Source organism: Bos mutus, chromosome X, assembly GCF_027580195.1.
Source record: "Bos mutus isolate GX-2022 chromosome X, NWIPB_WYAK_1.1, whole genome shotgun sequence".
NCBI classification, from domain to species: Eukaryota; Metazoa; Chordata; class Mammalia; order Artiodactyla; family Bovidae; genus Bos; species Bos mutus.
The window spans coordinates 93,016,602-93,032,831 of NC_091646.1; the positions used below are offsets into that span (position 1 = coordinate 93,016,602).

The 16,230-nt window shown below is 42.0% G+C and overlaps 2 protein-coding genes across 2 annotated transcripts in view; one reads left to right on the plus strand and one right to left on the minus strand.

Annotated features, from left to right (window-relative positions):
- TSPAN7 (tetraspanin 7) overlaps positions 1-6,227 on the minus strand; it is a 131,351-nt gene extending 125,124 nt beyond the window's left edge. The window contains exon 1 of the mRNA XM_005889424.3: positions 6,069-6,227. Within this exon, the coding sequence (XP_005889486.2) occupies positions 6,069-6,149 (81 nt within the window). The 5' untranslated portion in view covers positions 6,150-6,227. The remainder of the gene's footprint in view (positions 1-6,068) is intronic.
- Positions 6,228-12,199: 5,972 nt separating this feature from the next.
- On the plus strand, positions 12,200-12,942 carry LOC102272807 (prostaglandin E synthase 3-like). The gene is made up of 2 exons (XM_005889447.2): positions 12,200-12,520; positions 12,620-12,942. Exons 1-2 carry the CDS (start codon positions 12,200-12,202, stop codon positions 12,815-12,817), a joined length of 519 nt encoding a protein of 172 aa, XP_005889509.1. The 3' UTR covers positions 12,818-12,942.
- Positions 12,943-16,230: the final 3,288 nt, after the last annotated feature.

Here is a 16,230-nt window from a genome sequence, read left to right on the forward strand (position 1 = left end):
GTGATCTTCCATAGTACGAAAACAATATATAACACCTAATACTGAAAAGTAATAGATTAACTGCTTTATTTAGAAACGAAGGTAACATGGTAAAAGCAGCGCTAGTAAAAGTTGGTAAACATTCATTTGAAATACCTGGCATACAAGACATTCAAAGAATGTTTGTTGAAATCCAAAGATACGCAAAAGGGTAAGTGTAGCCTTAAGTGTGCACCCAAATTCAAACACTTTGTAAAACATTAGGGGCTGTTCTTTAAGACTTTTCCCCTCTACTTAATCCAAGTACCTAAACTTTCTGGATGACAAAAGAAATATTCTGACCATTATTTCTTTTAATCTTCTCCCTAAAAAGATTAGAGATGCTTCCAAAATTAAAAAAAAAAAACACTGATGTTTCACCATAAGAAAATTTGGTATCATAATTGATCAAGCTAATTTCCTCTTTGGATCATCAAAGAAGAAACCAAATCCAATATACACTGGAACGAAGCAAGGATATTTCTCTTTACCATATTATTTAGTGGATGTAACCATAGTGGATTTCAATCTTAGCTTAGAACTCAGATGGGTGTTTAAAATACATTAAAAATTTTTCTAAATCAAAACAGAATTTACCTTGTAAGCATAACATTTATAGTTTTCCTATTTGTTGTTGAAAAAACTATTTGTCATGGAGTTTTTTTTGTTGTTGTTTTAGAGTAAGATAGATATCTTTTCTTATTCAAGCTTAACAAATTAAATTCCAATTAAAATTTTAGATAATTAAAGTGGCTGGCAAACTAGCTGATCATAAAAATATAATAACTGAAGTATCATTAGAAGATCAAGTCTCAAAGTTCTCTACTCCACCTTTCCACACATCAGTCAGGAACACGTTTAAACCACCACAGGTAGACAGAAAATATCACTTTTAAAAACCCTCCCAATTGAGGTGAGTTGAAATAAATACATGAGCCCAAAAGTAGTTAATAAAATTTCATTCATTTATTCATTTGTTAAATACTTCCAGAGTAAACCTTCTATGTGTCAGGCACTGTTTGCTAGTCTTAAAGCTCAGGATAACTTACTACTAGGTGTGTTTTTTCCTCCTTTGAAAATGAAACATACAAATCAAGGACCATAATGGAGCCACTTACCTAACATTCAGGTGATACTATTTAACTGGAGGATCATCCCATCTATTTCAATACTATTACAAAAGAACCACCTACCTTTATCTCCAAATAAAAAGGAGAATGTTTCTCTTCTTACTTGCAATTGTGCTGTGAGTGCTTGGGTATGGTGGTTCCAAACAGTAGTAAATATAGGAGTTTTGCATAAGATTCTCTTTTTCTACATATTAACTTATTACTATGTAAAGTCCACTAGTGCAGAGGTTGTGGGCACTGTTGACATTCTGAGCCAGATAATTCTTGTGAAGGGTTGTCCTGAGCCTTGTAGTATGCTTAGCAGCACCTGTGGCCTCTACCAATGAGATGCCCGTAGCACCCCACTCCCAGCTGTGACCAAAATACGTCTGCAGACATGGCCAAATACTGGGGGAGGGGAGACGCAAAACTGTTTGCTGCTGAGAACCACTGCTTTAGAGGAACATCTCAGAGAGGGAGAGTAATTATAAAGAGAAGAGGCCAGATAAAACAAGATCTCTCTTACTTTCTTTTTTTAATTTATTTTATTGTGGTGGTTTTTGCCATACACTGACATGAAACAGCCATGGGTGTACATGTGTTCCCCATCCTGAACCCCCCTCTCACCTCCCTCCCCATCCCATCCCTTTGGGTCATCCCAGCACACCGGCCCTGAGCACCCTGTCTCATGCATCGAACCTGGACTGGCGATCTATTTCACATATGATAATATACATGTTTCAATGCTATTCTCTCAACAATCCCACCCTTGTCTTCTCCCACAGAGTCCAAAAGTCTATTCTTTACATCTGTGTCTCTTTTGCTGTCTTGCATATAGAGTCATTGTTACCAACTTTCTAAAGTAAGTCAGAAAGAAAAACACCAATACAGTATATTAACGCATATATAAGATCTCTCATAACTGTAGGTACATCAATCTCTTGATGCTACTGGTCTACCACCATTTTAAGCTCAAATGTCTTCTAGTCCTAAATCTGAGGTATGGGAAGAGAAGTAGTCACATTAAAATGATTCAAAGAAAACAGGAAGGAAAAAATTCTGCCTAATCTTTTGTCCGTCTTCCACTTAAAAGAACACCAAGATCATCCTTCTTATAAATTACCTAACATAATCCCAGAAGTTTTGACAAATATTTGAGTACCTACTACATGCCAGAGAAAGATACATTTATCAACTACATTTACTGAATAGACAAATCACTCTTATAGACAGTATTTTCTTCATAAGCTCTCATTTGGTAAAAATTCTTAAATATGATACTAAAAGCACAAGCAACAAAAAATAGGTAGATTGGACTTTATCAAAATAAAAAAACCCTTTGTACGTCAAGGGACACCACCAAGAAAGTAAATAAACAACCCATAGAATCAGGGAGACCTGGCATGCTGCAGTCCATGGGGTCACAAAGAATCAGACATGGCTAGACAAATGAACAACAGGAGAAAATATTTGCAAATGATGTATCTGATAAGAGACTTAAATCAAGAATATATAAAGGACACATACAACACCCACAACAATGTTTAAAAAATAACTGAAATAAAAGTTGGGCAAAAGACATGAACAGACATTTCTTAAAGGAAGATATACAAATGACCAATAAGCACATAAAAAGATGCTGAGTATCACTGCTCATCAAGGAAATTCAAATCAAAACCACAATGAGATATCTACTAGCATGGCTAGAATTTTAAAAGTCAGATAATAACAAATGTTGGCAAGAAAGTGGAGAAATACTTTAAATCACAGTATTCATACACTGCTGGAAGGAATATAAAATGGTGCAGTCACTTTGGTAAACAGTCTGGCTGCTGCTGCTGCTACTGTGAAGTCGCTCAGTCGTGTCTGACTCTTAGCGACCCCATGGACTGTAGCCCACCAGGCTCCTCAGTCCATGGGATTTTCCAGGCAAGCATACTGGAGGGGGGTGTCATTGCCTTCTCCAAAACAGTCTGGCAGGTCTTCAAATGATTAATCAGAGTTACCATATGACCCAGCAAATCCACTCCTAGGTATATACCCAAGAGAAATGAAGACATATGTTCACACAAAAACTTGCACGTAAATGTTTACAGCACTGACACTCATAATAGCCACAAGATAGAAATAATCCAAATGTCTATCAGTGGACAGATGAATGAACAAAATGGGATACAGTGTATAAACATGCAGTGGAATACTATTTGGCCATTAAAAGGAATGCACATGAATGAGAACATTATGCTAAGCAAAAGAAGCCATTCACAAAAGACCACATACTATATGATTTCATTTAGATGAAATATCCAGAAAAGGGAAATCTATACAAAAAGTAGATTAGTGACTGCTTAGGGTGGTGAGCGGAGAAGGCAATGGCAACCCACTCCAGTACTCTTGCCTGGAAAATCCCATGGATGGAGGAGCCTGGTAGGCTGCAGTCCATGGGGTCGCTAGGAGTTGGACACGAATGAGCGACTTCACTTTCACTGTTCACTTTGATGCATTGGAGAAGGAAATGGCAACCCACTCCAGTATTCTTGCCTGGAGAATCCCAGGGATGGGGTCGCACAGAGTCGGACACGACTGAAGTGACTTAGCAGCAGTGGGGTGGTGAGGGTTATTGAGAGCAGAAAAGAGAATGATAGCTAAAAGGTATGGGGTTTCTTTTTCAGGTTATGAAAATGTTCTAAAATTGATTGAGGTGATGGTTACACATATCTGTGAATATACTAAAAACCACTAATTTGTACACTTTAAAAGGGGTGAAGTATGTGAATTAAATCTCAATAAAGCTGTTTTTTTTTCTTGCCATTTAAGGTATAATGGAAAACACAGCATTTGTACCATAGTTTATTCACAAAAATGTCTAATTTAAAAATACCCTTGCATCTAGAGAGATCTCATTCGTTGGTTGTGAAGTATGGAGTGATTATTAAATGCTATTTAAACTATTAAATTTGTCAGGTAAACATTTAAGAGACTACAGAAATCTTCAAAGTTTAAGGAAAAACATGAAAATGCAGGCATCAAGGAACTTCAGAAGACATGAAATGTACTTAAGATGTATTAGCGTGCATTAAGTAATTGGATTCAGGAGGTTGGGGAGGGGAGGGAGTAAACAAGAGTTTAAAAGCTCCCAAGAAAAGCCTTCCTCTAGAAGGCTCCCTTCTTTACCAGCAAGCAGAAATGCTGGAAGATTTTTCAGGAAGCTAAAAATAATTACCCATATGATTTACTTCAGGAACAAATAGGAAGTCAAGTCAATAGGAAGGGCCAAACACGAAGAGATATAATGAAACAAACAAACAAAAGCTAAACCAGTTCCCAGGAGAGCTTACTGGGAAGTTTCAGCAACCAGCATGCATTCTTGCTTTTACCAAGAAGAACATAATATAGGATCTGGGCAGAGTTCACAATTCCACTACTGAAATTTCAGCCCAAATAAATTCCATTTCTGTGGTTGCCTGTGTGATATACCAGTTAATCTATCTTATCTCATTGCAGAGTTCTTGGTATACCTGATCCCCAGAGTCCACAGATTCCTGACCTGAAGAATCGCCAATGACAAGGAATGTCCGCGGGGGGCGGGGAGCGCATTAGGATTTTTTTTTTTTTTATCCTTAATAAATCTCAGTTCCTGCCTTGGTCATTACAAACAGCCTGTTTCACCATCAGGCCAAGTCTGAGCACCTCATAAAGCACTGTGCCCCACTTTCAACCCAAAATTAGGGTTGTGGGGCGGGGGGAAAGGCAAAGAGAAAACCACCAAAAACAGGGATTGGCTTTTTCTGCAGAGCCTCGGGTTTCAAAATGACTGCCTTGAAAACTGAAGTGACCCAGATCATTGGGGGGTGGGTAGTGACATTCATTCTCCTGTAGGGTGGCTGTGGCTTGGTTCAGGAAAGGAAAACTTGGGGAGAAGGGAGTCTACACCGAAAGAGAAATAACGGGGAATGGTCTTTAGGTACCACCTACTTCAAATGAATCACTGCAGTGTCAGCCCTGCACTGATTCCACGAATTGCCAAACAGGATGAGGTAAGGCACAAGCCTGGAGTCCGCCCCCCACTCCTCCTCCAGCTCGCAGAGGCTTCTGCTGAGGGGCTGACGTCACCCTTCTGCATTGAGGTTCAAGGACCGATAGCAGCACCAGCTAAGACGGGGAGCAGAGTTGGGGCGCTATTGCTGTCATCAAGTGGTGGGGGTCCTTCCCTGGGGCTCTGCAGAATGGGTTCACGCAACGACAGAAAGATGAGTGTAAGGGTGCAGGCGAGTGGGCAAAAGGTCCTAAGACCTGGGTCTCCGAGAAAGCGCAAAGATGCCCCTGGTTTATGTAAGACCCTCTTCCCTTCGTGCGTTTCGGCGCGGCGGCGGCGCCCACCCCCTGTCAGTGCGCTTGGGGGGCCTTTGATCTCCCTTGCCCAGCCAAGCAGCTCACGGCTCCCGGCGCCTGCCTCTCGCAGCCCGCGGGGTCGGGAATAACCGGGAATCTGGGATCAAACCCTGCGCTCTCGCGCCTGCTCCCAGCCGGCCACAGGTTAGCTCCAAGAGGCGCCGCGAACGGGCTGGTAAGGAAGGATGGGGAGGGGGATCCAGAGAGGAAAACAGCTGAATAAAACCGCAACTTTCCCCAGAGGCTGACCCTAACCCGCGAGCTTAAAAGAATAAGTCAATGCATTAAAATATTTTGGAAAGGTCGACAACCTGCAATCATCGCCACCACACAGCCCCTTGCAACCTACACCGGGCGGGGTGCAGGGTCCGAGCAGCCCCAAAGCTGCACCCTGCCATCCTGCAGCCCCAGCCCTGCGCCTATCTCCGTAAGGAGGGGACCGAGATTTGATTTTTGCTTTGGTTTTTTTCCTCCCCCATCCCTTCCCGGAGCATCACTACACTGACCGATGGACGGCAGCGCAGCCGCCGGTCCGGCGTGGCCACTCACCCAGAAGACGAAGGAGTAGATGATGAGGAGGGTTTTGAGACAGGTTATCACAGGTTTGGTCTCCATTCTCCTCGATGCCATACTACAGAGCTCCGGCGGCGGCGGCGGCGGCTGGAGGCGGGCGGGCGCGCGGGAGGGGGGAGGGGGCGGGGCGGGGCGGGGCGGGGCAGGGGCGCGTGCGGCTAGAGGCCCCGTGCGCGCGTGCACGCGAGACTGCGCGCGTGCTTGAGCGCGCACCCGGCAGAGCGCCCACTTAAGGAATCGACCGGCGGAAACTGCGCATGCGGAGGAGGCCGTTCGCCCGCGCGAATCCGCACAGGCTCAGCCAGCCAGCCAGCCGAGGAGTGGGGCAGGGCCTCCGGGAGTGAGTAGAAGAGTTTTTGCTTTGTACGCAGTAGGGCTTTCCATTTGCAGGATTGTCTGCACCTGGTTTATTGCCATCCCCGGAAAGCAATCGGATTTCTACATTTGGACGGCCCACCAGGCCATCTGAGATGGAAGTGGCCCAGTAGTCGTGTCCTTGGAACAAGCTGGCCTTGTCTGTGCCAGTAACAGACTGTGACAGGTGGCCGGAGATACAGCTGGAGGGATGGTTAGGAACACGGGAGCTCAAACAGACACCCCCAGTCCTTGCCACCACGGGCGCTCCATGCTTTCTTGACATTTTGGAAGCCGAATGACAAGGTTCTATGTGAAAGTACCATTCATTCTTCACATAAAATGTATAACAGAAAAAAAAGTGTTTAAAGTCCCTGAGACTCATGTTCCCCACCCTAACAAGTACAGACCAGCTCACACTCAGGAAAGAACTGTTTTAGGGTCAAAAATTAAGGTTGGAAAGCAATTCAGAAGTTCCTCAAAACGTTAAACACAGAGTTACCATATGACCCAGTGGTTCCACTCCCAAGAGAAATGAAAACATGTCCACACAAAAGCCTGCCCATGAATGTTCACAGCACCCCAATGTCCATCCCTTGTGAAGAGATAAACGTAATGTAGCACATTCATACAATGGAAAATTATTTGGTCACACACACACACAAAACAACGAAGCACTGATATTTGCTGTAATATGTTTGAGCCTTGAAAATATGCTAAGAAGCCAGACACAAAAGACCACATACTGAATGTTCCATTTATAGGCAATGTCCAGAATAGACAGATCCATAAAGACAGAAATAGATTAGTTTGCAGGGGGGCAACAGGAATGAGGAGTGACTGTTGATGAGTAGGGGGTTTCTTTGGGGAGTGACAAAAATGCTCTGGAATTAGATTGTGGTGATGGCTGCATAATTTTGTGAATATACTAAAAACCACTTAATTGGACACTTTAAAAGGGTGAATTTTATAGCACATGAATTATATCCCAATAAAAAAGCAATGTACACTCCACCCAGATTTCCTGTGGCTGGTTTGCAGAGGAACACACAGTACAGATTCTGTGGGAGATTTTGCTGGATTCCTAAGAGACTCTGCAGTCAAAACAGTGACATTCTCACAGTCTAACCTAATTGTGGATGATGCTAAGGATGCCTTTTGTGAAAGAATGAAAAACAAAGTCAATAAAGCTCGAAGAAAGCCTGCCAAGGTCAGTTGCAGGAGTAATTATTACCGCCAGTGGGTTCTACATGGTCCCAGGTCAGTGAGGTCACTGTGTAAATAGGACCCAAATATGAGGAAGAGGAGAACTTGCTTAAGGTAATGACCAACCATGACAGAGAGCTAAGTGGGCATAGAGGGGAGTGGAGAGGAGTGTGGGTGCAGGTGGAAAAAAAGATTAGGGACAGATTGGCAATGTTTCTCTTATAAACGAAGATCTTGCAGAGTGATTTTCTACTCTGGTTGCTTATTTGCATCACCTGGAGAACTTAAACACTAACAACAAAGCCTTCACTGCCTGTGCCCAATCCCAGGTAGCCTGAATCATTTGATTTGGAGTGAGGGCGTGGCAGTTTTCAAAGTTTTCCAGGTGGTCTTAATGGGAATCAAGAGCTCAAACCACAACATGCTCAAACCCACCCTCAGAAAGGCGCTTTCACCTCCACTTTCACGGTCCCTGGGTGGCACAAGAAAAGGATACTGAAGACGTCAAACCCAGTGAGTATTCTTATCCAAAAAGATCTTTCCTGTGCATAATTACTCTGCAGAGGGTTCGACCCAACTGGGACAACGCTGAGCATCATAGATAATTTCATGAGTTAATATAAATACAATATTCACATATGGCACCCATGAACTCAACTAAGTCACCATTTCACGGTTTGTCTGAAGCTTTTTGGGGGTCAAGATTCTTGAAATCTTGGGCTATTCTAGCAAAAAATAATTTATTTAAATGTAAAGATAAATAAGAGTATTAAGTAATGTAATTAATGGGTAAATCACCATAGTTCATAACTAGAGCCTTGCTACTCAAAATGTGGTCTGTGATATAATAGGGTGACAAACATTCCAGTTTTCCCAGGACTGAAGGGTTTCCTTTAACTCTGGATTTTTATTGGTAAAACCCAGACTAGTTGGCCACCATATCGGTGAACCAGCAGCACAGCTATCAGCTGGGAGAGCTGATTGAAAGTGCATAACCTCAGGCCTCACACCAAGCCTGTGTTAACAGGATCCCCAGGGGATTCAGAAGCACAGTAATGTCTGTCAGTTTGTCATGGATTGAATTGTGTCCCCCAAAATGATATGGTGAAGTCCTCACCCCTTTACCTCAGAATGTGACTTTATTTGGAAATAGTGTTGTTGCAGATGTAATTATTTAAGAGGAGGTCATACTGGAGTAGTGTGGCCCTTAGTCCGATATGACTGGTGTCCTTAAAAGAAGAAAAGACCCAGGAAGAGGGCCACGTGAAGACACAGACACACACACAGGGTAAAGGCCATGAGACTGATTGAATGATGTAGCTGCAAGCCAAAAGTGCCAAGGATTGATTGTTACCACTAGAAGCTAGGAAGAGGAAAACAAGGATTCTACCTGGTCTCAGAGGAAGCCTGGCCCTCCTAACACTTTGATTTCAGACTTCTGGCCTTCAGAACTGGGAGAAAATAAGTTTTCTGCAATTATTTTAATTGTACTTTGTTACCACAGCCAAAGGAAATTAATCCATGTCAAAGATTCACTGATCTCGTTCCTCAAAATATGACCACAGCTACCACATCACGTAGCAGTTCACTGTTAGGTATACACCCCCAAGAATTGAAAGCAGGGATTCAAACAAAAACATGTACATGGGTGTTCACAGCAGCGCTAGTCACATTAATTGTAGGGTGGAGACAACCTAAACAAATGTCCATCAACTAAGGAATGGATAAACAAAATGTGATAAATCCATACAATGGAATATTATTCAGTCATAAAAAGGAATGAAGTACTGACACATGCTACCATATGAATGAATCTTGGAAACTTTATACTGAGTGAAAGAAGCCACACAAATACCACACATTGTACTCATTTTTGTGAACTGTCCAGAATAGGCAAATCCATAGAGACAGAAAGCAGATTAATGGTCTCCCAGGGGCTGGGGCAGGAGGGAATGGGAAGTGATTGCTTAATAGTCCAGTATTTCCTCCTGAGATGATGAAAAAGTTCTGGAGCTAGAGAGTGATGATGACAACATTGTGAATATCCTTAATGCCACTGAGTTGTATACTTTTAAATGGTTAACATGGTAAATTTTATGTATATTTTGTCACACATGCAAATAACATATAACCACAGCAAGTCCAAAGGTCCTGTGGCCTACTACATTCGAAGAACTGACAGAAGGTCAGCAAGGCTCAATAGCAGGGGCAAAGATGGTGTGCAGGAGGCTGGAGAGAGGTCAGCCCATTCAGGTCCTGTTAGATGATGATAAGAATTTTAATATTTTGCTTAAAAACAAGAGGAGCTTTTGATTTGTTATTTGTCTTAAATGGAGCAAGTACTTCAAGGCAAACCAGACTGCCACCAAAGCACCTACCTGCTCCCTGCTCCTACTGTCACCCCCAATGTGTTGTTCCCACAGCAACCAGAGTGATCTTGTTCAAACACAAAGCACATCATGTCACTTTCTCACTTAAAGCCCTCCAGTGGCTTCCCATCATTGCCCAAAGAATCAAATTCCGACTCTTTACCCTGACTTAGAAAGCATATACGAGCTGACTCCAACTTCATCTCCCACGGCTCACCCTTTACCCCTGTGCTTCAGTTGCTCTGCCTTCTTCTGGCCCTTCAATCAGACTTCATTTTGCCTGAAAGCCTTCACAGTGGCTGGTCCTATCTTTAGAATGCTTTGCCCCTTAAACTCTGAATAGCTGGTCCCTCCCTTCCTGTCATTTAGATCTCAGTATAGATGTCACCTCCTTGGAGAGGCTATTTCAGATGGAAATAGCCACCCAGTCAAAAATAGCCCCCTAGTCGCTATATGTTCCAATTCTCTGCATCACACTTACCTAACATTTTCTTATTTGTGCACTTGTTTTGTTGTCTGCCTCTCCCACTAAGCTCCACCAAGCAGGTAATTTTGTCTGTCTTCAGTTCAGTTCAGTCATTCAGTCGTGTCCAACTCTTTGTGAGCACACCAGGCTTCCCTGTCCATCACCAACTCCCAGAGTTCACTCAGACTCACATCCATCGAGTCAGTGATGCCATCCAGCCATCTCATCCTCTGTCGTCCCCTTCTCCTCCTGCCCCCAATCCCTCCCAGCATCAGGGTCTTTTCCAATGAGTCAACTCTTCATATGAGGTGGCCAAAGTATTGGAGTTTCAGCATCAGTCCTTCCAATGAACACCTGGGACTGGTCTCCTTTAGGATGGACTGGTTGGATCTCCTTGCAGTCCAAGGGACACTCAAGAGTCTTCTCCAACACCACAATTCAAAAGCATCAATTCTTCGGCTCTCAGCTTTCTTCACAGTCCAACTCTCACATCCATACATGACTACTGGAAAAACCATAGCCTTGAATAGACGGACCTTTGTTGGCAAAGTAATATCTCTGCTTTTGAATATGCTATCTAGGTTGGTCATAACTTTCCTTCCAAGGAGTAAGTGTCTTAATTTCATGGCTGCAGTCACCATCTGCAGTGATTTTGGAGCCCAGAAAAATAAAGTCAGCCACTGTTTCCACTGTTTCCCCATCTATTTCCCATGAAGTGATGGGACCAGATGCCATGATCTTCGTTTTCTGAATGTTGAGCTTTAAGCCAACTTTTTCACTCTCCTCTTTCACTTTCATCAAGAGGCTTTGTAGTTCCTCTTCATTTTCTGCCATAAGGGTGGTGTCATCTGCGTATCTGAGGTTATTGATATTTCTCCCAGCAATCTTGATTCCAGCTTGTGCTTCTTCCAGCCCAACGTTTCTCATGATGCACTTTGTATATAAGTTAAATAAGCTTATTCACTGCCATATCCCTAATACCTAGATACAGTAGCAATTCAAAAAACATACTGAGTAGATGGGTGGTACATAGTAGCCAGTGAATAGACAATTGTTGACTGATAGAAGAAGGATGCAGTAATTGAAATAGACATCGAAGAAAGAAGAGGATAGTGGTAGTCTTTGAGCAGTGGAAGACCCAGAGGAGGAAAGGATGCAGAAATGTCGGTTGGAGGAGGATCTTGCTCAGGCCAAATTTGACTCTCTTGTTTAGGCAGTATGGGAGTGACGTGATCTGACCCATGTTTTAGCAGTTATTTCCCAAGGAAATTTGGGAAGCAGTATGCAGAAGTGGAGGTTGCAGAAGAGAGAGACTAGAAACAGGAAGAGAGGGGCTTCCCTGGTAGCTCGGTGGTAAACAATCTGTCTGCCAATGCAGGAGATAAGGGTTCGATCCCTGGTCCAGGAAGAATCTCTCACATGCCATGGAACAACTGAGCCCGTGCTACAGAGCCCAGGAACCTCAACTATTGACCCCATGTGCCACAACTACTGAGTCCACACGCCCTAGGGCCTGTGATCCTCAACAAGAGAAGCCACTGCAATGAGAGGCCCACGCACTACAACTAGAGAAAAGCCTGCACAGCGATGAAGACCCACACAGCCTAGATAAATAAAGAAAATTATGTACAAAACAGAAACAAGAAAAGAGTTAGGAGGTAACTGCAATAACCTGATTGGGAGTTGATCAGGGCTGGGCCTTGGGAAGTGGCATGGGGCTGGAGGAGGGGCCGGGGCAGTGCATCTCAACTCTGGCTGTATTAAAATTCACTGAGGAGAAAACCTCCACTTCCAGGCCACTGGAGAGGCTCACCCACCCATTAGTCAGTGCCCCTGCCCTGTTCACGATACAGCCTGCTTCTCCAAAGTGGTACAATCAAAGGAACTATGTCTTCACTGAATTTTGTGTTGAAGACAGTCAAGGTGTTAATGTAAATTTTGAGAACTCCAAACTTACATTCAGTTGTCTTGGAGGAATTGATCATTTTAAACATTTAAATGAAATTGATCTTCTTCACTGTATTGATCCAAATAATTCCAAGCATAAAAGAACAGACAGATCAATTTTATATTGTTTATGAAAAGGAGAATCTGGCCAGTCATGGCCAAGGTTAACAAAAGAGAGGGCAAAGCTTAATTGGTTTAGTGTGAACTTCAGTAATTGGAAAGACTGGGAACGTGATTCAGTGGCAGACATGTCTAATTTTAATCATTTCTCTGAGATGATGAACAACATGGGTGGTGATGAGAATGTAGATTTACCAGAAGTAGATGGAGCAGGTGATGATTCACAAGACAGTGATGAAAAAAAAGTGCCAGATCTGGAGTAAGGAATGTTGTCATCACTGGATTTTGAGAAAGAAAAATAACTTCTCTGCAAGATTCTGTAATTGAGAGAATTCCTGAGTTGATAGCTCTAAAGGCAGATACTATATTTGCCTCCTATAACCCATTTTTCAACCTGTCTGCTTTTTTAAAGGCTTCACTAAGGGTTGATATATAACATTGTACTGGGCAATTTGGGGGCATCCCTGGTGACTCAGTTGGTGAAGCATCTGCCTGCAATGCAGGAGACCGGGGTTCGATCCCTGGATCAGGAAGATCCCCTGGAGGAGGGTGTGGGAACCCACTCCAGTATTCTTGCCTGGAGAATCCCATGGACAGAAGATCCTGGCAGCAGTCCATGAGGTCGAAAGAGTCAGACACAACTGAGTGACTAAACCTCCACCACCAGTTTTTCCATAGTGCTGTTGAGGTCCTAGGCAATTGATAAAGCAGTTGTGATAAATAAAAACATTTCACCAAAGTCTCCTTTACTTCACAACCTAGATACTGACATGATAGGAAGCACTTAGCTTAGGGAAAGGAACTAAATTTTAGATTTTAGAACATGGACTCAAAGTGGCTGAAACAATTGGTTGATACTTTAACCTAGTAACATGTTGTTCCTCTGGTATATCTTTCAGAATTATTCCACTAAAGTTTTATTTTTCAAAAAATTTGCTTCACATTATTGTGCATAAGTGATCATTTGTCAGTGTTCCAGATGTATCTTGGCTAAAACTAGCGAATGCTGTAACTTGATGGTTTTGAAGCCTGTGGTTTGGTATTGCTTGATACTTAAACGTCTACGTTTCTTAGCACAGAGGATGGAGAAAGGATGTACATTGTTGCTTTAAAGTCTGTACATTAAGACCAAATTTGTATTTGCACTGTCATTATGACAAATGAGTGGGAAAAATGTTAAAGCACTATTGGATTTTTTTCATTCCTCTTTCCTTTTTTTTTTTTTTGATTCAGCTTGTACCTGGGCTGAAAACCTCAATCTATGTTCATGGCAGTGGGGAATTTTTTCTTAAATGTCTACATTCTTTCTAATAAACTGTTGGAAGACTTCTTGGCTATCCTTTCAAGTGTCTGGTTTACTGTAATTTCATGTATTGCCATTTACTAGAATGGAGTTTTTATTTTTACTTGAGGAAGAATTTGAGAATATTCCTCTGAAAAAGAAAAGCTTGCTGTAATGTCACAGAAAACCTTTTAAAAATGAATCTGTAATAGAAAATTGTAGATACACTTTGCAACAGTTGGAAAAGAAAGCGTGATTTGATTGAAATAAAACTAAATGTGTTGTCCTCCTCTAAAAATTCACTGGGAAGCTTTTAGACTTGTGGGTACCTGGTCTCCATCCCCCAGAGATTCTGATTAGCTCAGTCTTTGGTGGGGCCCCAGCAATCATTATTTTTTAAATAATGTTTAAAAAATTAAACATTAAAAATTAAAATCCCTATATGTTCTAGCTGGGATTGAAACCACTGGGACAGGTAAAAGAAATTGTTCAGAAATAGAATAGTTGGCCGTCAAGACTAAGTGGCTTTGGATAATGAAGGAAAAGGAGGAATTGAATATGACTGACTTCTAGTGTGAGTAAACTTGGAGGACGGCTTTTAAAATACCATATAATCTCAATAAATTGTACATCCACACAAGGGACTTGTTTATGGTTGTTAGGAGGTATGTAGATGAAGAACTTTTTTAGTCACAAAGGGACATTTTTGTTATTAAGGAAAAGTATAAAAGTAGAAAAATATGTATGTACTATGATCTGAACCAGGTAAGAACATATAAACAAGAAATTGGAAGAAAATATGTATAAAATTTTCACACTGGTAGCTCTGGGGGTGGGGGTTATAGGTGATTTTATGTCCTATGTTTTGTATTTACTTCTTTTCCTCAAATTTCTAAATGATCATCTATAACAATTATCATAAAAAGATATTTTTATAAAGGAAGCCCTCTACATTAAAGGTTAAAGTATTAAAAATTTTAGGGCTTAGAGGGGGGAAACCTTAACTGTTTTGAGAATTTACTGAAGTGAATGTTGAGCATTTGTCCATTCATCTAAATTTCTGTATTTATTAATATATCTGTGTGTTTCCAGGAGTTCCCACCTGAACACCACAAATGACTTTTACCCTGGGATTCAGAAATGTCTACAGGACAGAGACTGGATCAGCTAAAGGTATGTCTGCGAAAGTCACTCAGGAAAGCACTCAACCAAAGAGAGGAGAGAACTAAGGTTTGTAAATTTAGTCTAAGGAGCTTTAATGTGAGCATCAGAGGGTTGTTCTGAGGACAGCTCAATATATATTATACATGGAATGAATGAGGCTGCTGCTGCTGCTAAGTCACTTTAGTCGTGTCTGACTCTGTGTGACCCCATAGACGGCAGCCCACCAGGCTCCCCCGTCCCTGGGATTCTCCAGGCAAGAATACTGGAGTGGGTTGCCATTTCCTTCTCCAATGCATGAAAGTGAAAAGTGAAAGTGAAGTCACTCATTCGTGTCGGACTCTTAGCGACCCCATGGACGGCAGCCTACCAGGCTCCTCTGTCCATGGGATTTTCCAGGCAAGAGTACTGGAGTGGGGTGCCATTGCCTTCTCCGATGAATGAGGCAAGACTTTATATTTCCTCATTGGGAATTTACCCCTGAGCCTTGGGGGAAAGCAGATGTTCCAAAAATAAAAAAAAAAATAAAAACTACATAAGAAAAAAATTTCATAGAGATATTGAGAGCACAAAGTTTTACAGCCAGTATAGCCTGCTTAACAAAAAATTGCAAGGACAAAGGGTACTGTTCTCATTTCCACAGAATGACAGCCGGATGTCTCAAAACATGGGGTAGAAACATAAGAGACTCAGACAACTTCCCCAAGCAACACACGCTAAAAAGAGGGAAAAGGCCCATGCCACTTTGTAACAGGACTACATCTGTGAAACCGTTCTGGCAGGTCTAAGTAATAGCTAGAAAGACCAGATTTGTAAATACAAGTGCCATCTCCCTTCTCACTGGGAACTTCCTGAGAATATTGGGATAAATTTGAGAGGGGTTGAAGTGCTTCAGTTTTTGTGTTTGTTTGTTTTGGTCTTGGCAACGCATTCAACGTATATTTATAAGATTGCTAATTGCCAAATTCATTATTGGAATAGTGAAAGATGGAGAACAATACGAATATTCACCTGTAGTGTTTTGCCGTTTAGTCATGCATTCTATACAATTTTGAAACATCTGCTATTTGCCAGGTGCTTGTCTAAGCATTAGACATTCAGTGACCAAACCAGGCTCCTGTCCTCAGGGAGCTTATACTCTACTAAGGAAAATGAACAATAACATGAATTTTAGCATATCCATCCTATAGAATGCTATGATATGGTTTTTATATATTATGTATATTTAACTGT